Genomic DNA, 26,539 nt, shown 5'->3' with positions numbered 1-26,539 from the left:
GTGTCCTGGAGTTACAACCATAGAGCCAGGCTATGTGAGTTCAACACAGTGACCATCTGTGCAGAAAGAAATGAAAAATATGTGTATCTCATAAAGCAATACAATCATATAAATAAACAGAAAATAAAAAAATAAATGTATAATAATATATTTAATATTTACATAAGATTGAAAGTAAGAAAAACTGGAAAACATCACCAAATAATTGTATTTCAAAATAGAAAATCTTAATACAGCATGGTCACTTACAAGAGAAAGTTCCCAGTAACACTGCTAATGCTACAATAGCTCCCATTGTCACACACAGATCTCCCTCTCTGTCTTACAGGTGATGCTCCTGTGTTGGGAGGAGAATTCTCAGGGGTTTTTATAGGAAATACGGTCGGATGAATTTGTTTAATCTCTGGGGGTTGGAGGATGGAGAAAAACAAGATAAATTCAGACGGTCAGAATATCCTTTATGAGGAGCACTGCTGCCCCGTCCTGGAGGGTAATTGAAACAGCAGATTAGCAAATTGGTCAACTTTTATTCATTACTACAGATTTACCAAGAAGCTTGTAGGACTTTTTGTCCAAGTGTCCAATGATAATGTACTCAATTACAATCATCCTTTACCCCAAAGAGTATAGATAAGTCCATGTATAGTATAAAAGAACACATTTGAGATTTCCAAATATAAATTTTCCAAAAGATTTAATTTTACAGAGACATTTTTGTATTTAATTTTTAACAAGTAATATATTACTGTCAGCAATTTACTAATTTTTACAAAAAACTTCAGAAGCAAGGAGCCATCCAAAGTCTGCAGAGGAACTGTGGCAACTTTTCCAACATGCTTGGAACAACCTTCCTGCTGATTGTCTTATAGAATTGCAGGACAGCGTTGGCTATCTCAGAGAAGTGATGTAGTTTTAACGCCGAAGGGTGGTCACGAAAACTATTGATTTGATTCAGTTTTGAACTATTCTGCCAAATTCTTCAAATGTAATGTAACATGTGTAGTACATTTATTTAGGACCTTTCATTGAATTATTTTTGAAAGAATCTTATCTGTACAGAATGTTATACAGGTGCCTAAGACTTTTGCACAGTACTGTACGTACCAATAAAGTATTCATTATTGTCCCTTACTTTCAGGACATGATCCTGGAAATTAATGTAATCCTGAAAAACAAATGTAAATACTGGCAGATTTCATGTTTCCATGAATAACACAGTTGTGTTAATGGTTTGCAGATATGACAAAGAACGGGAAAGTTTATATCTGGACCGTTTGTAAGAGTGGTAAAGTTTCCATTTACATAAGTTGTCCTCTTACACCTCAATGACAGTAATAAGTAATATTGTGCCATTAAGCCAACACAGTTTAAACAAATATGAAAGCAGCCTGCTTGTTTATATTTTACAGTAAATAAATATATAGTGTGGTGTGTTGAACGTAAGAGACAGTGGACCATTTGGGAAACATTTATGCAATGTTTACTTGATATTTAAAGAGGTTGGTGAAAGTATGAAACATCTTTCTGTGAATGTAAGTTTTTGAATATATATTCGAAACTTTGAAACTTTTGAATGTAATATAGTCAAGAAAAGAACAGCAATACAGTCTGTTGGTTAGCAGGTGACTCGGAAGGGTATTTAATGTCCAAGAATTATCAGGCATCTAATAGTATGAACGAGAACAAAAGAACAAAACACTTCAGTGATATTTATAACAGAAACCCTGAGTTTCACTTCATGCAGCAGAGTTCATTCCAGGGCTCTCTGCTGTAGCTCTGTGTGATAAAGGGGAAGAGGTTTTTGTGCGGCTCTCCCCTCACTCTCTCTCACTGTGGGCACAGTAATACACTGCAGTGTCTTCAACTGTCAGGCTGTTCATCTGTAAATACAGCTTGTTGTTGGAGTTGTCTCTGGAGATGGTGAATCTTCCCTGAACAGACTGGGAATAGCTGGTGCCACTGCTAGGGTTAATATAGGCAACCCACTCCAGTGCCTTCCCAGGAGTCTGTCTGATCCAGTTCAGATATAAGCTGCTGAATGTGAACCCAGAGGCTGTACAGGTCAGTTTGTGGGATTCTCCAGGCTTTTTAACTGCTGGTTCAGACTCAGTCGGTGTCTGACACTCAACACCTGTGAAATGAAGAAATACTTAGTCCTACAATCCACAACCTCACAAAATAACATTTCAATAAAAATGAAATGAATGGCAGATTAAAACATACTTGTAAAGAACACCGTAATCAGAAGCAGGCTGGTTATAACAGTCATGGTGAAAGTCTTTGACTGCAGTCTGTGATGATAGTCCAACAGTCAGTCTCTAACAACAGTCCTTCCTCCCTCAGTGCAGAGAGGTAAATGTAGAAGGAAGAGCTCAGAGTTTGCATCAACTCCTCCTCACTGGGTGGGCAGATCTCACACTGTTTATAAAGATCTTCACATTCAAGTCCAGATTACCCAATCAGGTGCAGCAACAGCCTCCACCCTCAGAGCAGTGGCCCAGTAACTTGTAACATTATAAATATTTCAAATAATGAAGATAAATATGATATAAATTCTATATATTATAAGTATCAACAGTTGCGATGCCACTATTTTTAATCAATATTACCATCGACGGGTGTTACATGTAATAACAGAACTGGAATGAATATATTTCCTGTTTTTCAGAAACAGAGACTCTTGGGCCACGTCATATATAGAGCCACCGCAGGTGCAGCGATTCACAAATTAGCCACAGGATAGTGTACGAACTGCATGGGGAGAGAGATAAAGAGCTCCGTATACAGAAACAGTGGCTGCACTGTTCATAAACATTTTGTCCTATTTACAGAAAATCTGATTCATTTATTGTGCTTTGCTTGTTGTGTTGCCAATTTCTGTGTCAGGTTCTGTGTTTTTCATTGTCACGTTTTTGTTTAAGTGGTTAGTGTTTCTGTGTTATGTTACCCTCTGTGCTCACCGTGGTCTGTGTTAATTCATTAATTCCCTGTCATTCGTTTCACCTGTCTCCCACCTGCTTGTTTCCACACTTGATTGTAATTCCCTCTCGTTACCTTTGTATAAAAACCCTGCTGTTTGTGCAGATAGACTGTCATGAGCCTTAGCCATGCTCTCCAGTGGTATTTTCTGATTGGCTCCTGTTTTGACCTGTTTTGTTTTAGACCAGCGCCTCTTGATTTACCCTTTTGTTCTGATTTGACCCGTTGTTTGGACTCCGTTTCCCTATCAGGTTTTTTATTTTGGTTTCTCCTTTTGTTTGGACTGCCCATCTGTTATCGACCCTTTGCTTGTCACATCGGCCACATATTGGATTATCCCTGCTGAACCTGTTTGCTTGTGTACCGACCCTTTGCCTGGACTCTCGTTTTCAGACTGCCTGATCTCTGTCACTACTGTTTGCCGGATATCGTCCCCTGCCTGGCTGTTCTGTTTTGAAGTCAATAAAGACTTTCACGTTAACTTTTGTGGTCTCGCTCTTGGGTTCAGTGTTCTGATTCCTGATATTCTGATTACAGTTATGACAGGGTTAGAGCACAGCAGTTCAATATGAAGACTACAGGACACACCCTTTGCACAGAGGTCATGGTGTCCCCTGTGTGGGACAAAGACAGGGTGCTGGCTCATGTGTCTGAAGCACAATTCCAGCGCTGCTGTAACAACCCTCATGTGCTTCCAGGAGACCTTCCCTGAGGTGGGGGAGAGCCGGTGTTTTCTCGATGTTTTCGTTTGCCGGTAGTGATGGCGAGACGATGCTTTTTGAGGCCTCAAGTGCACACTTGTGACACCTGCTGGTAAACTAATGAACAGCTGCTTAATAATTACGTGCCACTTCCAGTAGCTCAGATGGGTTTTTTGGCAGAAGAATCTTGCAAACTCACCGGCCCTCCAAGAATGGAGTTTCCCAACCCCGGTCTAAACTTAAAGTTGTTCCAATGGACCTGTTTCACTGAGGTGAAAAATATAATTTGTGATTGTATTTTTTTTAAGTGAGCAAAACAAAGACGAAAATGACACGAGTAGGTTTTAAACCCCAATCTTATGCATGAAAGGTAAGGGCTTTCTTTTCGGTATACGAGACTACACTCCTTTTTTCACCTGACTGATTAGCATGCACGCAGGAGCGGACCGAAACAGTTTTGGTATGTACGAGTGTTGCCAATAAAGATTCTCATGGGATCGCTTCATGATTCATGATACAGTTATCATTAGGCTACATTTGCTGATGTAATTATTCCCTACTAATTTATTTCATAATGTCCGATTCAACAAGTGAAAAAATAGGTCAATAATACAATTTGCCAATGTTCGTGCCTGTTGACAACACAATGCGGGAAATTGAAATAAAGAGGGACAATTTGTCTGGGTTAGACTGGGCAGTAAAAGTGCTTATGTAACTGGGGACACTCTCGGCACTTAACGACCACCACGACAATCCGCGTGTGAAAGTAGGGATTTGCTTCCTTATATCGACAACCCGAAACTCAAACCCTTCACTTGTTTGTCATCGGTCACGTGGTTTTCTGACTCAAGCCTCGAAGCAGGGCTTACGTACTCGACACACGCCTCGGTATAATTGGCAACATGGCTAGTTATTATAACGAGCTGTTTATTTACGGTTTAAATGTTTCACATACTTTGTGTTCACAGTTGTGCCATTCGCTAGTAGAACTAGTCAACAATAACCATATCATATTAATGCCATATTAATGAATACTTTATGTTGCTCTGACTGATTCAGAATAATATGATCTGTTCAGTTCTGAAATGCAGTAATACAGTTCAAAGGATTCAAAGCATAATCTTCTTATTCATCTAAATTAAGTTAGTAGATTTAAAAAAATGTATAATGAATGTTGTAAAGATGTGGTCGTTTGGATGGGGCATTATTTTGTGAATTATTCTGTGTGCACATGATGGTCGTGTTTTACTGCAGAACTCATCAGGGTGGGTTTTTGTACAGCCCTGCTGTAGCTTTGTGGCACTGTGTCTTTCGGGCACAGTAATACACCGCTGCGTCTCCAGTCTGCAGGCTGCTCCCTTTCAAAAACAATGTGTTACTTGAGGTGTCTCTGGAGATGGTGAACTTGCTCTTTAATGAATCTTTATAGCCGGTGCTTCCATCATAACAAATGTATCCAATCCACTCCAGAGCTTTCCCTGCAGGTTGCCGCATCCAGTTTGTACAGTAGGTGCTTGTCACTGAATATGAGACTTTACAGGAGATGGTTAAAGGCTGTCCTGGTGTTACTACCATAGAGCCTGGCTGTGTGAGTTCAACACAGTGACCATCTGTAGAGAAATAAGAAAAGGGTGTGTGTAAATCAGTAATACTGATTATTGAAATAATTATTGAAATAAACAGCAAAACACTCAAACATTTCATTTTAAATGATTAGAATGAAGCTTTGGAAAATATTGAAGCATAATTTCAATGTGAAATAAAAATCTTAATACAGCATGGTCACTTACAAGAGAAAGTTCCCAGCAACACTGCCAATGCTACAATGGCTCCCATTGTCACACACAGATCTCCCTCTCTGTCTTACAGGTGATGCTCCTGTGTTGGGAGAAGAATTCTCAGGGGCTTTTATAGGAAATACTGTGGGCTGAATTTGTTTAAATCTCTGGGGTTGGAGGAAGGAGAAAAACAAGATAAATTCAGAGGGTCAGAATATCCATTATAAGGAGCACTGCTGCCCCCTCCTGGAGGAGAATTAAAAGGGCAGACTGCTTCCTCAAATTTAACACTTTAAATTAGATACATTATAATGTGTTTTCACCATGATGAAAATCAAATTAAATGTTATCCTCCTGTTCCAAGATAAAACCTATATTGCTTTACTGAGATTCAAAGTAGAATCCTCTTATTCATTCCAAAATTCAAAATTATTCTGGATTAGGGATATTCTATTGGATATATTGGTTGCAAAACATGCTCAATTTCTATTTAAAATATTTAGCTTGATCAAATAACCAAGACTACATTTTGGAGCATGTTTTGTATTTAGTACATCCCATAGAATATTTGTCAGAAATATTATTCATACATGCTCTATGCTCTATACCTAAATCTAGATTCACACTGTGTAATCAAGCTGAAGCGTTCATTGTGTCTTCCTTTTCAAACGTTCAGTCGTTACTCAAGCTGTTGCTCATTCAGAAACTGATGGGACCTCACGAGGACATAATTGAATGTTTATAATTTCTTTTTTTTTTAAGTTTTATTGAAATGGTTGTATTAAATGTATTTGTTATGTTCTATAAAATGAATGTCAATGTCGCAGGCACAGTAATACACAGCTGTGTCTCCAGTCTGCAGGCTGCTCCCTTTCATAGTTGAGTTACAGGAGAAGAACAATAACAGGAAATATCTCCAGTGAGATGAACTGAGGCCACACAGCACAGTCAGACACATGCTGCCTGTTAAATCATCTGTGGAGGGTTTCTGTACAGCGGGGCTGTAATCTGTTTCACTGTGGCTCTTGGGCACAGTAATACACGGCTGTGTCTGAGGGCTGGAGGTCTGTGATGTCTAAGTAAGCAATGCTGTTGGATGAATCTTCTGTCACTTTGAAACGACTGTGGAAGGAACCACTGTGGTATCCAACCCATTGCAGCCCTTTGCCTGGAGCCTGTCGAACCCAGTGCACACTGTAGCTGCTGAGAGAGAATCCAGTAATTTTACAGGAGAGCCTGACGGATTCTCCAGGCTTCTTCACCTGTGGATCAGACTCCGTCAGTGTGGGGTCACAGTGAGCATCTGCAGAAGGGGACAAAGCACAGGTTCACAGCAGTTCTGTAGCCATCGCTGTTTCAGCTGCTGCGAGACAGGGGAAAAGAGGGAATAAAATCAGGGTTCTTGCATTCAAAGGCAAACAGCAAAGCTGTGATGAATACAAAGGCCTCCATTTTATTTCATTCCCAGCAACAGAAAGACAGGAAGTGACCCGTGCAGCTCATCAGTGAATATGAGCTCAAACGGCTGTGTTTTAAAGAGCGTGGGGATGTTATATTTGCATATCTGCCTCGTTACAATTTACATTCACATACAGAGTATATGTATATAAGTACTTGTTTGGTCTGAATTTTCCAGAAATATTATTTGGATTTTACTAGATTACAGTGTTGTAATTTATACTTCATGCATTTAAAATGAAACTAAGAAACTAAATCAGGTGTCAATTGGTGTTTTGATTTCACTTCTTTGAAAAAGTATATGATGATGATTTCAAATATTTGCATGACACAGGTCTGACTGACCCATGAATGCAGTGTTTGTGTTCATGATGAATGTAAATTCACAGTGTAATTACTGAAGCTAAAGGTAGCAGTGAACTTTAGACAGTCTGAAATTTTAGCAGTGAAGCAGTGAATTTTAATCATCTGATTCACACTGAGCAAACTGAACATTCATTTTACAGGTTTGTTGAAAATATATGTTTTTGGTGGAAATGTAACTTTTCACAATTTCCACCAAATAATTACAATTCCAAGACTGTGTAGCAGTAGGCAGATGCCAAGACCAGAATGGTTCATGTATTGACAGGATGCAGCTGCCAGATCCTCCTGCTTAACCAAGCCACCAAGCCCCCATGTGATTATCCACATGAGCCTAGTGCATGTTCAGCAGGGATATTCAACAGGGTGGGTTTTTGTACAGCCCTGCTGTAGCTTTGCTGCATTGTGTGTTTCGGGCACAGTAATACACAGCTGTGTCTCCAGTCTGCAGGCTGCTCCCTTGTAAAGACACTGTGCTGCTGGAGGTGTCTCTGGAGATGGTGAACCTGTTCTTTAGTGAATCTTTATAACCAGTGCTTCCATCATAGCCTATATACCCAATCCACTCCAGAGCTTTCCCTGCAGGCTGGCGGATCCAGTGTGTAGCATAGCTGCTATCAGTCAGGGAATACCCAGAGACTTTACAGTTAATGGTCAGGGAGTGTCCTGGAGATACAACCATAGAGCCTGGCTGTGTGAGTTCAACACAGTAACCATCTGCGGAGAGAGAAACATGCTGATTTATTTGTATTTAAAGATTTGTATTTAAAGATTGGGAAAATATTACAGGAACCTTTTTATTGAAAAAAATAATAACAATTAATACAGCATTCTCACAAGATAAAGTTGCCAGTAACACTGCGAATGCTACAATAGCTCCCATTGTCACACACAGATCTCCCTCTCTGTCTTACAGGTGATGCTCCTGTGTTGGGAAGAGAATTCTCAGGGGCTTTTATAGGAAATACTGTGGGCTGAATTTGTTTAATCTGGGGGTTGGAGGAAGGAGAAAAACAAGATAAATTCAGAGGATCAGAATATCCATTATAAGGAGCACTGCTGCCCTCTCCTGGAGGGGAATAAAATCAGCAGATCGGCAATGTGCTCAAGTTCTACTCATGAGCTACAGATTTACCAAGAAGCTTGTGTCCGGACTTTTTGTGTCCAAAGATAATGTACTTATTTACAGTCCTCCCTTAGCCCAAAGAGTATAGATTACTCCACATCTCTGAAATCTACAAACCAATAAAGTATTTCAAAAACAATACATCCTGGAAATAAATGCAATGCAGAAAAACAAATGGAAATGATAAATGTTCAATGATGTATGTTCATGTTGCCATGAATAACACAGATGATTTTAGTATAGTGATGATTTGCAGCTATGACAAAGAACAGGAAGGATTTTATTTGGACCTTTTGTCAGTGTAAGAGTGGTAATGTGCACATTCACATTTACAGAAGTGGTCCTTATTCACCTCAATGACAGTAATAAGAAATATTGTGTCATTAAGCCAATCCAGTTCAAACAACATTAAAGCAGCCTGCTTTCTTATATTTTGCAGTAAATAAAAATATTGTGTGTCGAACATAAGAGACAGTGGACCATTTGGGAAATATTTATGCAAGATTAAAATATTTTTAAAATATACTTGTGAGGTTGGTGTAAGTTTGAAACATGTTTCTGGCAATGTACGTTTTCTCTGACTCGTCGTCATGATCACAATGATCACAAACCGAATATTGTAGAGGCAGAACAGCATTACAGCCCGCAGATTAGCCGGTGACTCTAAAAGGAATATAAAAGATGCCCAAGAATGAACCAGCATCCATGAGCATGAATTAGCCCAAAAGAACAGAACACTTCAGTGATATTTATAACAGAAACCCTGAGTTTCACTACATACAGCAGAGTTCATTCCAGGGCTCTCTGCTGTAGCTCTGTGTGATAAAGGGGAAGATGTTTTTGTGCGGCTCTCCCCTCACTCTCTCTCACTGTGGGTCTCTGGCACAGTAATACACAGCAGTGTCTTCAGCTGTCAGGCTGCTCCTCTGTAAATACAGCTTGCTGTTGGAGTCGTCTCTGGAGATGGTGAATCTTCCCTCAACAGACTGGGAATAGTAGATGGGTGAACTAGATGTGTCAATATAAGCAATCCACTCCAGTGCCTTCCCAGGAGCCTGTCTGACCCAGGCTATCCTAAAGCTGCTGAATGTGAACCCAGAGGCTGTACAGGTCAGTTTGTGGGATTCTCCAGGCTTTTTAACTGCTGGTTCAGACTCAGTCAGTGTCTGACATTCAACACCTGTGAAAGTAACAAAGATTTAGTACTCTACAACATCTGAAGTAAGAAGTCAGACAAAATGAAATAATGGCAGGTTAAAACATACTTGTAGTGAAGACTGTAATCAGAAGCAGGCTGGTTATAACAGTCATGGTGAAAGTCTTTGACTGCAGTCTGTGATTATAGTCCTACAGTCAGTCTCCAACAACAGTCCCTCCTCCCTCAGTGCAGAGAGGTAAATGTAGAAGGAAGAGCTCAGAGTTTGCATCAACTCCTCCTCACTGGGTGGGCAGATCTCACACTGTTTAAATAGAGCAGTCAGAGCTGTAGATGGGGCTCAGATCATATAGCAGTTATGAGTATTATCCATCATTACAGCCGTGTGTATCGCTTCCATGGCTGATGACTGCATTATTATTCATAGTGAATCCAGGGAGTTTCCTGGCAGGTGCGGGTGGGAGAGTGGAGCCAGGAGCTCCCCAGTGCTCAGTACATTACAAGTCACTCTAATGAGAGGGTCCAACACAGACAACATAGGACCACACAGTACAGAAATCACCCTGATATCCAGCCGTAAACTTTGGATGCTGTATGTGTGACAGATGTCTACTTTTTTCCCAGTATTTTTATTCTGGTGATGCGTATCAAACACAGAGCCATAAACTGCCATTACATACTCAACACAGGCTGTACTACATTTGATCAATCCTATGATAAATTCGGCGAGCCAGAACATATATTATGAGGAGCACTTCTTCCCTCTACTGGAGATCTATTGAAAAATCAGGACAGGATGCTTGTTCTTCTATGGGAAAGACATCAGCTGATCTCAGGATATTTGCAGTATATATATTCTCATTATATAACAAATACAGGTAGATCTTTTGTTTGTTTGTTTCAGTGATATGACCTCTACAATGACAATACTAATGTCTGTAAGAAGCACTAATAAACTGGTAACACTCTTTATGATGTAAAATTAAATAACGCTCCCACATAAAGCATATGCCCTGCCATCATGACATAAATAATTATATTTTTTACACTTTCATTAATGCTTCCATACAGGACACAGTCAGTGTTAATGACATTTGTACGTGCAGTCCATTTCTGCAGCTGAAGTCTGACTGAGCATCATGTTCAGCGCTTGGATATCTATCTCCAGCGGGGAGCTGCACCTACAATTTCAGAGTTACAAGCTCTGTTCCCAAAACATTAAACATGCTTTTCCTGACATGGAGAAGCCCTGCTGCTCTTTGCTAAACCTCTGGAAAACCCCACACTTCCCACAATTGCACAGGACAAAGAGGAATAAAGAGATCATGAGATAAATAGCCCCTCATTGCTCCAGGGGGGGATTGTCTCCTGCTTAGTCTAATCAACTGTACACTCTGCATAAGAGCGTCTGCCAAATGCCATTAATGTAATGAAGAAAATACTCTACATCACCTTTCACATGTTCATAATGCATGCATTACTGGTTCATTAATGGTGTCATGAAACTAAATGTCAGTGACATTCATAAACGCCATTGATGCAGCTGGATTATCAGTCAGATCGTCCAAGAAAAGCCTTCTGAATGTGTACAATCCAGCTGGGAATCGAACCGACAACTTCTGAGCTCCAAACACAGGTCCCAAACCAGTATGCCATTTAAATATTTTTATTCATGTCCTGGTTATATGGGGTGCAGACTTCACTGAGCTCTTCAATGTTTGTGTTCTACCACTACACTCATCAGGGAGGGTTTTTGTACAGCCCTGCTGTAGCTTTGCTGTACTGTGTGTATCGGGCACAGAAATACACAGCTGTGTCTCCAGTCTGCAGGGTGCTCCCTTGTAAAGACACTGTGCTGCTGGAGGTGTCTCTGGAGATGGTGAACTTGCTCTTCAGTGAATCTTTATAATATGTGCTTCCATCATAGCAAATGAGTGCAACCCACTCCAGAGCTTTCCCTGCAGGCTGTCTGATCCAGCCTGTACAGTAGGTGCTTGTCAGGGAATACCCAGAGACTTTACAGGAGATGGTCAGAGAGTTTCCAGGTGTTACTATCATAGAGCCTGGCTGTGTGAGTTCAACACAGTGACTGTCTGTGGAGACAGAAATAAAAAAGATGCTTGTGAGAGTATCAATAATTAATATGATTACTGAATGAAACAGCACTCAGTATTCAATTGTGGATTTAAGCACAACAGGACCTTTTGTCAGTGTTAGAGTGATAATGTGCACATTCACATTTACAGAAGTGGTCCTCATTCACCTCTGACAGTAATACAAAATATTGTGCCAAGAAGCCAATTCAGTTGAAACAAATATTAAAGCAGCCTGCCTATTTTTATTTTGCAGTAAATAATTGAGTGTATTGAACATAAGAGACAGTGGACCATTTGGGAAATATTTATGCAAGATTTAAATATTTTTAAAATGTACTTGTGAGGTTGGTGTAAGTTTGACACGTTTCTGGGAATTTACGTTTTCTGTGACTCGTCGTCATGATCACAATGATCACAAACCGAATATTGCAGATGCCGAACAGCCTTACAGCCTGCAAAGTTGGCAGGTGACTCTGAAAGATATATAAATGATGGCCAAGAATTAACCAGCATCTATTAGCATGAATTAGACCCAAAGAACAGAACACTTCAGTGATATTTATATTTATATTTATATATTTATATTTACAGAAACCCTAAGTCTCACTTCATACAGCAGAGTTCATTCCAGGGCTCTCTGCTGTAGCTCTGTGTGATAAAGGGGAAGTGGTTTTTGTGCGGCTCTCCCCTCACTCTCTCTCACTGTGGGTCTCTGGCACAGTAATACACGGCAGTGTCTTCTTCAGCTGTCAGGCTGTTCATCTGTAAATATAGCTTGCTGTTGGAGTTGTCTCTGCTGATGGTGAATCTTCCCTGAACAGACTGGGCATATTCACTGGAGCTGCCATGCCGACGTCCCAAAAACTCCAGTCCCTTCCCGGGAGCCTGTCTGATCCAGGCCAACCAGTGGCTGCTGAGTGTGAACCCAGAGGCTGTACAGGTCAGTGTGTGAGAGTCTCCTGGTCTCTTTACCACCGCTTCAGATTCTTTCAGGACAATCTCACCCTGAACACCTGTAATTAAAATAAAAGTGTGATTTTAGCTGTAGAACATGGAAGAAGCAGAGAGAAAATGGGAAAGAGAGAGAGAGACCTGAGAGAGTGAGAGAGAGAGACCTGAGAGAGAGAGAGAGAGAGAAAGAGAGAGAGACCTGAGAGAGTGAGAGCTGTGAGGAGCAGCAGGGCTGGTAGGAGCTTCATGGCTGCAGGAGAGAAGGAGGAGTGCTGAGTTAAAGTACAGACTGAGTCCCACTGACTGCTGCTCTGCTCTCACACTGACACTGGCTCCATTTAAAGCTGTGGGAGGTTTGCACTGCACCCTCCTCTAGGGGAGGGCAGAGTGAGGGCCACTGCTGATCACACTCACTCCAGTGTAGAAGCAGCAGCACAGGGAACTCACAGGTGCTGCACAGAAACATAGTGTTCATCACATTCAGTTCAACACACATTCATTTCTGTAACCCTGCACAGAAACATAGTGTTCATCACATTCAGTACAACACACATTCATTTCTGTAACCCTGCACAGAAACATAGTGTTCATCACATTCAGTACAACACACATTCATTTCTGTAACCCTGCACAGAAACATAGTGTTCATCACATTCAGTACAACACACATTCATTTCTGTTACCCTGCACAGAAACATAGTGTTCATCACATTCAGTACAACACACATTCATTTATGAAACCCTGCACAAAAATGAAGTGTACATTAATAGTGATATTAATATTTATATTGACAGTGAGGAGACTAAATCTATATCTACATATTCACTCACACACTCATACCTATGGGCAATTTAGACTCTCCAATCAGCCTAACCTGCATGTCTTTGGACTGTGGGAGGAAACCGGAGTACCCGGAGGAAACCCACGCAGACACAGGGAGAACATGCAAACTCAGCACAGAGAGGCCCCAGCCGACGGAGATTCCAACCCAGGACCTCCTTGCTGTGAGGCATAAATCAGTAACAGTAATATTCAATTAATTATATTGTTTCCGAATGAAAGCTCATGTAATTATGGCACATATTTCTACACAATGGATTACATTCCATTTTGGTCACTTGAAACTGACTAAAAAATAAATATAAGTTAAGAAGAGTCCTTGCTTATTTGTCTTGTTTCTGGAATCTTATCCTGTTTAAAGTCAAACCAAATGCACAAAAAAACATATCTTGCAAGGTTTGGGTTTACATGAAAAAATAAATTAGGTGACCTGAATAAATAAATATATCTTTTTAGATTCAGATTTTCAAATGAATAAATCTTCTATTATTTTCTAATCATTCTAATCTGTCATGAAATAACTTGGATTGCCATAATTTGGATCCTTCCCCTGAAAATATGAAGGCTGCTCTTCTCCGAAATGTGTGCATGAACCCATAATGAATATGCATAAACCCATAGCAATATGGGCCACAATATATATGATGTATAACCATATGTTCTGTATGAATCATAAACAAAATAAAGTTTACATTTCATTGCATTTAATAAACAATACCATTGGGTGCATATCATAACTACATGCTTCATTTATTGTAGCTTTGGATGAGAGCATCTGCTAAATTACTTAATATACTGTTTATATCACTTCGACACACCCAGGGTGGGTTCAAACCAGCAACCATCCAACTCCCAGATGACTGCTCTTACCTCCTGAGTCAATGTCCCCCCAATATTTGCATAACTATACATAATGTAAACTATACAAAAACCCATTACAACATGGTCACAATTTATATGATTTAGAAGCAGATATTGTCTTTATGAATCATAAGCAATGCCATCGGGTGCATATCATAACCATATTTTACTATTGAGAGAATAATTGAAACTGTTAATGTTCAGCTTTTGTTTCTCCAAAAATGCATTCCAATCTCATTAATATGAATGGGGACAAGCTTTGTATGGTTGAAAGTTATTCATGTCGAAATGTGTATTAAATAAACCATAAAAATGTTGTACCCAAATTTTATATGAATCTTTAATTGAAAAACAGCATTGTTCTTTTATTCATTCATTAGATCCAGTTCTCTGCTGTAGCTCTGTGTGATAAAGGGGAAGAGGTTTTTGTGCGGCTCTCCCCTCACTCTCTCTCACAGTGCGTCTCTGGCACAGTAATAAACAGCAGTGTCTTCAGCTGTCAGGCTGTTCATCTGTAAATACAGCTGGTTCTTGCTGTTGTCTCTGGATATAGAGAATCTTCCCTCTACAGACGTGGCATAATATTTGTAGGTACTGTCATATCTGATGTTAGCAACCCACTCCAGCCTCTTCCCAGGAGCCTGTCTGATCCAGCCCATCCAGTAGCTGCTGAATGTGAACCCAGAGGCTGTACAGGTCAGTTTGTGGGATTCTCCAGGCTTTTTAACTGCTGGTTCAGACTCAGTCAGTGTCTGACATTCAACACCTGTGAAATGAAGAATGACATAGATATGACAATGAACAACATGACAAATACAATTTTAGTGAAAATAAAATGAATGGCAGATTAAAACATACTTGTAAAGACCACTGTAATCAGAAGCAGGCTGGTTATGACAGTCATGGTGAAAGTCTTTGGCTGCAGTCTGTGATGATAGTCCTACAGTCAGTCACCAACAACAGTCCCTCCTCCCTCAGTGCAGAGAGGTAAATGTAGAAGGAAGAGCTCAGAGTTTGCATCAACTCCTCCTCACTGGGTGGGCAGATCTCACACTGTTTAAATAGAGCAGTCAGAGCTGTAGACGGGGCTCAGATCATATAGCAGTTATGAGTTTTATCCATCATTACAGCCGTGTGTCTCTCTTCCATGGCTGATGACTACATTATTATTCATCGTGAATCCAGGGAGTTTCCTGGCAGGTGAGGGTGGGAGAGTGGAGCCAGGAGCTCCCCAGTACTCAGTACATCACAAGTGACTCTAATGAGAGTGTTGAACACAGACAGCATAGGACCACACCGTATAGAAAGCACGCTGATATCCAGTGGTAAACACTAGACCCTGCATGTGTAACACTTACAAACAGAAACCGTCCACCAACATTACAGTAGAATGTGTCAGTAATAGATTTTTGATAATACTTACTCAATGTTGCCACAACTTATTCACAGAATATGTGAGCATCTACAAAGTGATTGTAATATAATTTAATTAGTCTTATAATTACTGCTCATATGCCAGCATCGGCATTGTGTTAAAAGGCTTCAAAGCATAATTTAATTAATCATGAAAATACATTTACTAGATTTCTTTCTCAAATGTATGGTGAATTTTGTAAAGGTGTGGTAGTTGGGATTGGGTGTTTTTTTATGGACTTATTAAGTATTCAACATTATGGCATTCTGGAGTGTGTTTTACAGCAGAACTCATCAGGGAGGGTTTTTGTACAGCCCTGCTGTAACTTTGCAGCACTGTGTGTCTCGGGCACAGTAATACACAGCTGTGTCTCCAGTCTGCAGGCTGCTCCCTTGTAAAGACACTGTGTTACTGGAGGTGTCTCTGGAGATGGTGAACTTGTTCTTGAGTGAATCTTTATAAACAGTGCCTCCATTATGCCATATAGCTCCAATCCACTCCAGAGCTTTCCCTGCAGGCTGTCGGATCCAGTGTGTGTGAGCGCTGCTCACTGAATATGAGACTTTACAGGAGATGGTTAAAGCCTGTCCTGGTTTTACTATCATAGAGCCTGGCTGTGTGAGTTCAACAGAGTGACTGTCTGTGGAGACAGAAATAAGAAAGATATGTATCTCAGTAAGCAATATAATCATAGAAATAAATAGAAAACATGGAGAAAGAATATATGTATATATTTAATATTTACATGATATTTAAAGTAAATAAAACTGGAAACAGAAAATATTAATACAGCATGGTCACTTACAAGATAAAGTTCCCAGTAACACTGCTAATGCTACAATAGCTCCCATTGTCACACACAGATCTCCCCCTCTGTCTTACAGGTGATGCTCCTGTGTTGGGAGGAGAATTCTCAGGGGCTTTTATAGGAAATACGATGGGCTGAATTTGTTTAAATCTCTGGGGGTTGGAGGATGGAGAAAAACAAGAGAAATTCAGAGGGTCAGAATATCCATTATAAGGAGCACTGCTGCCCCCTCCTGGAGGATAATTAAAACAGCAGATCAGCACGCTGCTCAAGTTTAATTCATGAACTACAGATTTACCAAGAAGCTTGTATCTGGACTTTTTGTAAGTGTACAATGATATTGTACTTATTTACAGTCCTCCTTTACCCCAAAGAGTATAGATAACTCCACATATCTCTGAAATCTGCATACCAGTGAAGTAAACCATTTTCCCTGATTTTCAGTTCATTATCCTGGAAATAAATGTAATGCAGAAAAACAAATGTAAAACAGCTGATTTTATGTGTATGTTTGTGTTTCCCTGAATAACACAGATGATTTTAGCATCAAATGTGTTGCTTTCATGGTTTGCAGATATGACAGAGAACAGGAAGGATTTTATCTGCACCTTTTTTGTCAGTGTAAGAGTGGTAATGTGCACATTTACATTTACAGAAGTGGTCCTCTTTCACCTCAATCACAGTAATAAGAAATATTGCATCATTAAGCCAATCCCGTTCAAACAACATTAAAGCAGCCTGATTTTTTATATTTTGCAGGAAATAAAAATATAGTGTGTTGAACATAAGAGACAGTGGACCATTTGGGAAATATTGATGCAAGATTTAAATATTTTTAAAATATACTTGTGAGGTTGGTGTAAGTTTGAAATATGTTTCTCTGACTCGTCATCATGATGACAATGATCACAAACCAAATATTGTGGAGGCACAACAGCCTTACAGCCTGCAGATTAGCAGGTGACTCTAAAAGATATATAAATGATGTCCAAGAAGTAACCAGCATCTATTAGCATGAATTAGGCCAAAAGAACAGAACACTTCAGTGATATTTATAACAGAAACCCTGAGTTTCACTTCATACAGCAGAGTTCATTCCAGGGCTCTCTGCTGTAGCTCTGTGTGATGAAGGGGAAGAGGTTTTTGTGCGGCTCTCCCCTCACTCTCTCTCACTGTGTGTCTCTGGCACAGTAATACACGGCAGTGTCTTCAGCTGTCAGGCTGTTCATCTGTAAATACAACTTGCTGTTGGAGTCGTCTCTTGCCATACCACGTGCTGCCACCACCACCACTACTGATACTGGCCACCCACTCCAGCCCCTTCCCAGGAGCCTGTCTGACCCAGTTCATATAGTAGCTGCTGAATGTGAACCCAGAGGCTGTACAGGTCAGTGTGTGGGATTCTCCAGGCTTTTTTTTTCTCCAGTCTCTCTTCCATGGCTGATGGCTGCATTATTATTCATAGTGAATCCAGGGAGTTTCCTGGCAGGTGAGGGTGGGAGAGTGGAGCCAGGAGCTCCCCAGTACTCAGTACATCATAAGTCACTCTAATGAGAGTGTCCAACACAGACAGCATGGGACCACTCAGTACAGAAATCACCCTGATACCCAGTGGTAAACACTGGAGCCTGCATGTGTAACACTTACAAACAGAAACTTTCTTCACTGTGGAACTTGTCAGTAATATGTTTTTAAATTAACTTAATCTCTGTTGCTATGACTGATCCAAAGAATAATATGATCTGTTCAGTTCTAAAATGCAGGACGAAAGTTATATATTACTATATATCAACTTCAGAGCATCTAAAGAATGATTGTAATGGAATTTATTGTATTTAATTTGTGTCATAATTACGGCTCATCTTCCAGCATAGCCATTGTGTTCAGAGGATTCAAAGCATAATGTTCTTATTCAACGAAATGCATGTAATAAAATCTCAAATGTATGAATATAATGGAATTGAATGTATTTAATTTGTGTCATAATTGCTGCTCATCTACCATAGTCATTGGCTTCAAATGGCTACCATGGTGCAATGGCTTCAAAGTATAATTTTCTTATTCAACAAAATGCATTGGATAGATTTCTTTTCTCGAATGTATGATGAATGGTGTATAGATGTAGTAGTTGGGATGGGGAATTATTTTTGAATGTACTTATTAAGTATTCCACATTACGGTTTTATGGTATGTGTTTTACTGCAGAACTCATCAGGGAGGGTTTTTGTACAGCCCTGCTGTAGCTTTGCTGCACTGTGTGTCTCGGGCACAGTAATACACAGCTGTGTCTCCAGTCTGCAGGCTACTCCCTTGTAAGGTCACAGTGCTGCTGGAGGTGTCTATAGAGATGGTGAACTTGCTCTTCAGAGAATCCTTGTAATACGAAGTCCCACCTCCGTGCATACTTCCAATCCACTCCAGAGCTTTCCCTGCAGGCTGTCGGATCCAGCCTGTAAAGTAGCCTGTCAGTGAATACCCAGAGACTTTACAGGAGATGCTCAGAGACTCTCCTGGTTTTACTATCATAGAGCCTGGCTGTGTGAGTTCAACACAGTGACCATCTGTGGAGACAGATATAAGAAAGATATGTATCTCATTAAGCAATATAATTCTAGAAATAAACAGAAAACATCAAGAAAAAAAAAAATACATACAAAGTACATAATATTTAAAGTAAGTAAAACTGGAAAACATCACCAAATAATTGTATTTCCTGGAGGAGAATTAAAACAGCAGATCAGCAAGCCGCTCCTGTTTAATTCATTCATTCATTCATTCATTCATTCAATCATTATCTTAACCCGCTTTTCCTGAACAGGGTCGCAGGGGGGGCTGGAGCCTATCCCAGCATTCATTGGGCGAAAGGCAGGAATACACCCTGGACAGGTCGCCAGTCCATTGCAGGGCACACACACCATTCACTCACACACTCATAACTAAGGGCAATTTAGACTCTCCAATCCGCCTAACCTGCATGTCTTTGGACTGTGGGAGGAAACCAGAGCACCCGGAGGAAACCCACGCAGACACGGGGAGAACATGCAAACTCCACACAGAGAGGCCCTGTCCGACGGGGATTCGAACCCAGGACCTCCTTGCTGTGAGCCAGCAGTGCTAACCACCGCACCATCCGTGCCACCAAGTTTAAATTAAGAACTAAAGATTTACTAGTGCAGAGAGGTAAATGTAGAAGGAAGAGCTCAGAGTTTGCATCAACTCCTCCTCACTGGGTGGGCAGATCATATAGCAGTTATGAGTAATATCCATCATTACAGCCATGTGTCTCTCTTCCATGGCTGATGACTGCATTATTATTCATAGTGAATCCAGGGAGTTTCCTGGCAGGTGAGGGTGGGAGAGTGGAGCCAGGAGCTCCCCAGTACTCAGTACATCACAAGTCACTCTAATGAGAGCGTCCAACACAGACAACATAGGACCACTCAGTACAGAAAGCACCCTGATATCCAGTGGTAAACACTGGACCCTGCATGTTTAACACTTACAAACAGAAACCTTCTTCCACCTTTATAACTGTGGAATGTGAGTAATAGGTTTTTGATAAACATTTCTGATGAATTAATACTTACTCCTTGTTGCTACGACTTATTCACAGAATAATATGATGGTCAGTTCTGAAATGTAGTAATAAAGTTATTTATCACTGGATATCACTCTGTATGAGCATCTACAAAGTGATTATAATTTAATTTAATTTGTGTCGTAATTACTGCTCATACGCTAGCATAGTCATTGTGTTCAAAGGCTTCAAAGCATAATTTTCTGAAATGCCTTTAATAGAATTCTTTCTCAAATTTATGGTGAATTTTGTGTGGTAGTTGGGATGGGGCGTTTTTTAATGTACTTCATAAGGATTCCAGATTATACTATTATGGTATGTGTTCGACTGCAGAACTCATCAGGGTGGGTTTTTGTACAGCCCTGCTGTAGCTTTGCTGCACTGTGACCCTCGGGCACAGTAATACACAGCTGTGTCTCCTGTCTGCAGGCTGCTCCCTTGTAAAGACACTGTGTTACTGGAGGTGTCTCTGGAGATGGTGAACTTGTTTTTTAGAGAATCTTTATAAGCAGTGCTTCCATCATAGCAAATGATCCCAACCCACTCCAGAGCTTTCCCTGCAGGCTGTCGGATCCAGCCTGTACAGTAGGTGCTTGTGAGGGAATACCCAGAGACTTTACAGCTGATGGTCAGAGAGTGTCCTGGAGTAACAACCATAGAGCCTGGCTGTGTGAGTTCAACACAGTGACCATCTGTGTGAAAGATGAAAAGGACAATTATTAGAAATGTATGATAAATGTATTAAGTAATGGAATTATCAAAAAGTGCTTGTTAAAATATTTAAGGAAAAAATAAAAAATATTTCATGAAAACTAATAATATTCTTCAAAATATGAATCCTGAAATATATTGCCAAAGATCCAAATTTGCACAATTACATGATAAAGTTCCCAGCAACACTGCTAATGCTACAATAGCTCCCATTGTCACACACAGATCTCACTCTCTGTCTTACAAGTGATGCTCCTGTGTTGGGAGGAGAATTCTCAGGGGCTTTTATAGGAAATACTGTGGGCTGAATTTGTTTAAATCTCTGGGGATTGGAGGAAGGAGAAAAACAAGATAAATTCAGAGGGTCAGAATATTCATTATGAGGAGCACTGCTGCCCCCTCCTGGAGGAGAATTAAATCAGCAGATCAGCAAGCTGCTAAAGTTTAATTCATGAACTGCAGGTTTACCAAGAAGCTTTTATCTGAACTTGGACTATCTGGACTATCTGGACAATGATATTGTACATATTTACAGTCCTCCTTTACCCCAAAGTGTATATCTCTGAAATCTACCTACCAGTAAAGTAAACCATTTCCCATGATTTTCACTTCATTATCCTGGAAATAAATGTAATGCTGAAAAGCAAATGTAAAAAAAGCTGATTTTATGTGTATGTTTGTGTTTTCCTGAATAACACAGATGATTTTAGCATAAAATGTGTTGCATTCGTGGTTTGCAGATATGACAAAGAACAGGAAGGGTTTTATTTGGACCTTTTGTCAGTGAAGGAGTGGTAATGTGCACATTCACATTTACAGAAGTGGTTCTCATTCACCTCAAAGACAATAATGACAAATAGTGTGTCATTAAGCCAATTCAGTGGAAACAAATATGAAAGCAGCCTGCTTATTTATATTTCGCAGTAAATAAAAATATAGTGTGTTGAACATAAGAGACAGTGGACCATTTGGGAAATATTTATGCAAGATTTCAATATTTTTTAAATATCCATGTGAGGTTGGTGTAAGTGTGAAACCTGTTTCTGGCAATGTACGTTTTCTCTGACTCGTCATCATGATCACAATGATCACAAACCGAATATTGTAGAGGCACAACAGCATTACAGCCTGCAGATTAGCAGGTGACTCTAAAAGGTATAAAAAAGAATCAACCAGGATCTATTAGCATGAATTAGGCCAAAAGAACAGAACACTGCAGTGATATTTATAACAGAAACCCAGAGTTTCACTTCATGCAGCAGAGTTCATTTCAGGGCTCTCTGCTGTAGCTCTGTGTGATAAAGGGGAAGAGGTTTTTGTGCGGCTCTCCTCTCACTCTCTCACTGTGCGTCTCTGGCACAGTAATACACAGCAGTGTCTTCAGCTGTCAGGCTGTTCATCTGTAAATACAGCTTGCTGTTGGAGTCGTCTCTGGTGATGGTGAATCTTCCCTGAACAGACTTGGCATAGCTGATGGGTGAACTAGATGTGCCAATAGTGGCAACCCACTCCAGTCCCTTCCCAGGAGCCTGTCTGATCCAGGCCATATAGGAGCCACTGAATGTGAACCCAGAGGCTGTACAGGTCAGTTTGTGGGATTCTCCAGGCTTTTTAACTGCTGGTTCAGACTCAGACAGTGTCTGACATTCAACACCTGTGAAAGTAAGAAATATTTCGTACTCTACAACATCTGAAGTAAGATTTCTGTAAAAATTGATGATTGGCAGGTTAAAACATACTTGTAAAGACCACTGTATTCAGAAGCAGGCTGGTTATAACAGTCATGGTTAAAGTCTTTGACTGCAGTCTGTGATGATAGTCCTACAGTCAGTCTCCAACAACAGTCCCTCCTCCCTCAGTGCAGAGAGGTAAATGTAGAAGGAAGAGCTCAGAGTTTGCATCAACTCCTCCTAACTGGGTGGGCGGATTTCACACTGTTTATGAGGATCTTCACATTCTGCAGAAGTCCAGAATACCCAAACTGGCCTCAAACTGGACCTCCACCCAACCTCTATCTTTTCAGACAGAAGTGTGTCTAGCTGCTTAATGACAGTACACTCAAAGCTGTGCTTATGGGAGATGTGTGACCCTCCTCTTAAAATCACACTTAAAAATTTCTGGCCAATTGTACCGTTTTTTCCTCAGTCCTCCATGTGCTGCTGAGGACTCACCACTACAACCCTGCCCCCTGGTGGGCAGAAGGAGTGCAACACCGCTTCTTCAGGCAGTGCCCTCTCAAGCCCCAGACTGTGATTCCAGAGTGCTTAGGGGTGCTGTATGTGGTGATCCTCCCTGCCAAATCCCCCCCTCACCCGCCCAGTAACCTGTAACATTACAAATATTTCAAATAATGAATATAAATATGATATAAATTCTATATATTATAGGTATAAACAGTCGCGATGCCGCTATTTTTATTAAATATTACCATCGACAGGTGTTACATGTAATAACAGAACTGGAATGAAGGTATTTCCTGTTTTTCAGAAACAGAGACTCTTGGGCTACGTCATATATAGAGCCAGGTGCAGGATAGTGTACGGACTGCAAAGGGAGAGAGAAAGAGCTCAAAATACAGGAACAGTGTCTGCATTGTTCAAAACATTTGGTCGTATTTACAGAAAATCTGATTCATGCATTGTGCTTTGCTTGCTGTTTAGCCAATTTCTGATTACATTTATGACATGGTTCAAGCACTGCAGCTCAGTATGAAGACTCAGGAAAATCCCAAACTTCCCACAATTCCACAGGACACACCCTTCGCACACTGGTCACAGGGTCCCCTGTGTGGGACAAAGACAGGCTGCAGGCTGATGTGTCTGAAGCAGAATTCCAGCGCTGCTGTAACGTCCCTCATGTGCTTCCAGGAGACCTTCCCTGAGGTGGGGGACAGCAGGTGACCAATTCCAGCAGAGCCTTTAGTGTGTGACTGACACATTCACTATTTCAAGCTTTTTAACTGCTGGTTCACACACAGGCCCGGATTCAACACACATCTTCCCGGAATTCAGAAATCACCCAAATATGGAAGCTATTCCATGCCACATTTCCATTTATGAAGTGACCATGATAATGAAAACTCAACACACAACCTGGGCTGACTGGTGATGGGAAGTCATCCACGCAGAGATATCAGCCAAGCAGGCAGAGATCCATGTGGTGATTTGGGTGTCGGGGGGGAAGGAAATGAAGAGTTGGGTGTCATCAGCGTAGGAATGATAAGAAAAGCCGTGGGAAGAGATAACAGAACCAAGAGACATGGTGTATAGCGAGAAGAGGAGAGGCCCAATAACCGAGCCCTGCGGGACTCCAGTTCGTAGGGGTTGAGGGTCGGAGACAGAGCCCCTCCAAGTAACCTGGTAGGAGCGACCAGAGAGGTCGGAGGAAAACCAAGCGAGTGCAGAATCTGTGACACCCATCCCAGACAGCGATGAGAGCAGAATCTCATGGTTGACTGTATCGAAGGCGGCCGACAGGTCGAGGAAGATGAGGACAGAGGAGAGGGATTTTGCTTTAGCAGAGTGGAGTGCCTCAGTGACCGCGAGCAGGGCGGTTTCAGTGGAATACTGCAGAACTCATCAGGGTGGGTTTTTGTATGGCTCTACCATTGTTTTGCAGCACTGTGACTCTCGGGCACAGTAATACAGAGCTGTGTCTCCAGTCTGCAGGCTGCTCCCTTGTAAAGACACAGTGCTGCTGGAGGTGTCTCTGGAGATGGTGAACTTGTTTTTTAGAGACTCTTTATAAACAGTGCCTCCACCCGAGTTTATTAATCCAATCCACTCCAGAGCTTTCCCTGCAGGCTGTCGGATCCAGTGTGTATAGTAGCTGCTATCAGTCAGGGAATACCCAGAGACTTTACAGGAGATGGTCAGGGAGTGTCCTGGAGTTACAACCATAGAGCCTGGCTGTGTGAGTTCAACACAGTGACCATCTGCGGACAGAGAAATTTCAGTATATCAATAAGTAATATAATTATTGATATAAACCACAAATACAACTAACATGCTCATTTATTTGTATTTAGAGATTTGGAAAATATTACAGAAACTTTTTTATTGAAAAAGAATAATAGCAATTAATACAGCATTCTCACAAGATAAAGTTGCCAGTAACACTGCGAATACTACAATAGCTCCCATTGTCACACACAGATCTCCCTCTCTGTCTTATAGGTGATGCTCCTGTGTTGGGAGGAGAATTGTCAGGGGCTTTTATAGGAAATACTGTAGACTGAATTTGTTTGGGGGTTGGAGGAAGGAGAAAAACCAGATAAATTCAGAGGGTCAGAATATACAGTATGAGGAGCACTGCTGCCCCCTCCTGGAGGAGAATTAAAACAGCAGACTGCTTCCACCAGCATTACTCCGGAATTTACACCAGTAACCATAATGATCGATTAATTATATTATTCCAGAATGAAAGCTCATGTAATTATGACACATATTTCTACACACTGGAATACATTCCATTTAGGTCACAAAAAACGAAATAGAAGTTTAGAAGAGTCCGGTTTGGGGAATCTTAGCTTATCTATCTTAAAAAGTAAGTCAAACCAAATGCAAATAGGTGTGAATCTTTTCTGAAGGTTTAGGTTTCCATTTTTAAAAAAATCAGATGACCAGAATAAATCTGTTTATATTTTACTTTACTAATAAAATTTAGATAAAATCATTTGGATTGCCAGGTCTTCCACTGACAACACAAAGACTGCACTTCTCCAAAAGGTGTGCTGGAACCCATAACAAATATACATGAACCCATTACAATACGGGTCCCCCTCTCCGAACCTCCACCTCACGCTCACGACTACTGTCTGTTCTGGCTCCAAGGTGGTGGAACGAACTCCCCGTTGAGGTCAGAACTGTAGAACTGTAGAAACTGGTCCTTATCTTTGTTGTACAGGTAGCAGTGAAATTGTACTTCCCTCTAGGGTCTTTCAGCGTACTTATCCCTGGTTATGGGTATGCACTTTGTTGTACGTCGCTCTGGATAAGAGCGTCTGCCAAATGCCATTAATGTAATGTAATGTAATGTAATGTGTTCACAGAGTTAGGATCTTAATATTTGCTAAATTAGATGCATTGCATCTCGAATGCTGTCTTGTCTCTTGACTAAAATAAAAAATACCTTTTTTTTTATGTGTGTATTTTTGTGCTTCTCTCAGGAGTAATATCAGGTTTGTCTCAGTATATTGTGTATAAATATTCTATAGATGATCCAAGAACAGATAGGTTTGTATCTGGGTCTTCTATTAATTTAGAGTGATGATCTGTTTATTTACACATACAGAAATTGTGCTGAGCAGATCTCTTTTAAATCAGTGGCAATAACTAACTATATGCCTCTAAAATGTAGTAGTGAGGAGTGACTCAAGAGAATTTGAAAGGTGACCAAGAATTTCTTGCCATCTAATAGCATAAATGATGAGACATAAAGAAAATAACAAAAGAATTGACTGATATTTTTAACAGAAACCCTGAGTTTCACTTCATACAGCAGAGTTCATTCCAGGGCTCTCTGCTGTGGCTCTGTGTGATAAAGGGGAAGAGGTTTTTGTGCAGCTCTCCCTTCACTCTCTCTCACAGTGACTGTCTGGCACAGTAATACACAGCAGTGTCTTCAGCTGTCAGGCTGTTCATCTGTAAATACAGCTTGCTGTTGGAGTTGTCTCTGGAGATGGTGAATCTTCCCTGAATAGACTGGGAATAGTAGATGG

General features: G+C 40.7%; 1 protein-coding gene across 1 annotated transcript; it reads right to left on the bottom strand.

The window, feature by feature from the left end:
• Window positions 1-21,941: 21,941 nt before the first annotated feature.
• On the bottom strand, window positions 21,942-25,002 carry LOC133121382 (uncharacterized). The gene is made up of 5 exons (XM_061230572.1): window positions 24,917-25,002; window positions 24,581-24,754; window positions 23,578-23,697; window positions 22,179-22,474; window positions 21,942-21,968 (listed from the first exon to the last, which is right to left on the bottom strand). The coding sequence occupies exons 1-5, from the start codon at window positions 24,960-24,962 to the stop codon at window positions 21,942-21,944; spliced, it is 663 nt and encodes a 220-aa protein (XP_061086556.1). The 5' UTR covers window positions 24,963-25,002.
• Window positions 25,003-26,539: the final 1,537 nt, after the last annotated feature.

The sequence above is a fragment of the Conger conger genome, chromosome 2 (assembly GCF_963514075.1).
Source record: "Conger conger chromosome 2, fConCon1.1, whole genome shotgun sequence".
NCBI classification, from domain to species: Eukaryota; Metazoa; Chordata; class Actinopteri; order Anguilliformes; family Congridae; genus Conger; species Conger conger.
The sequence above is the reverse complement of the archived record's forward strand: the minus strand, read 5'-3'. Positions and strand labels throughout refer to the sequence as shown.

Excerpts from the sequence above, each read along its gene's own strand:
- LOC133121382 (XM_061230572.1), bottom strand. The coding sequence starts at position 24,962 with ATGGGAGCTATTGTAGTATTCGCAGTGTTACTGGCAACTTTATCTT. Across the intron at positions 23,698-24,580 it reads GATTGGATTAATAAACTCGG|GGAAGGTCTCCTGGAAGCAC; the intron begins GTGGAGGCACTG and ends CCCCCACCTCAG. Across the intron at positions 22,475-23,577 it reads CTGTGACCAGTGTGCGAAGG|GTGTTGAATGTCAGACACTG; the intron begins GTGTGTCCTGTG and ends TTACTTTCACAG.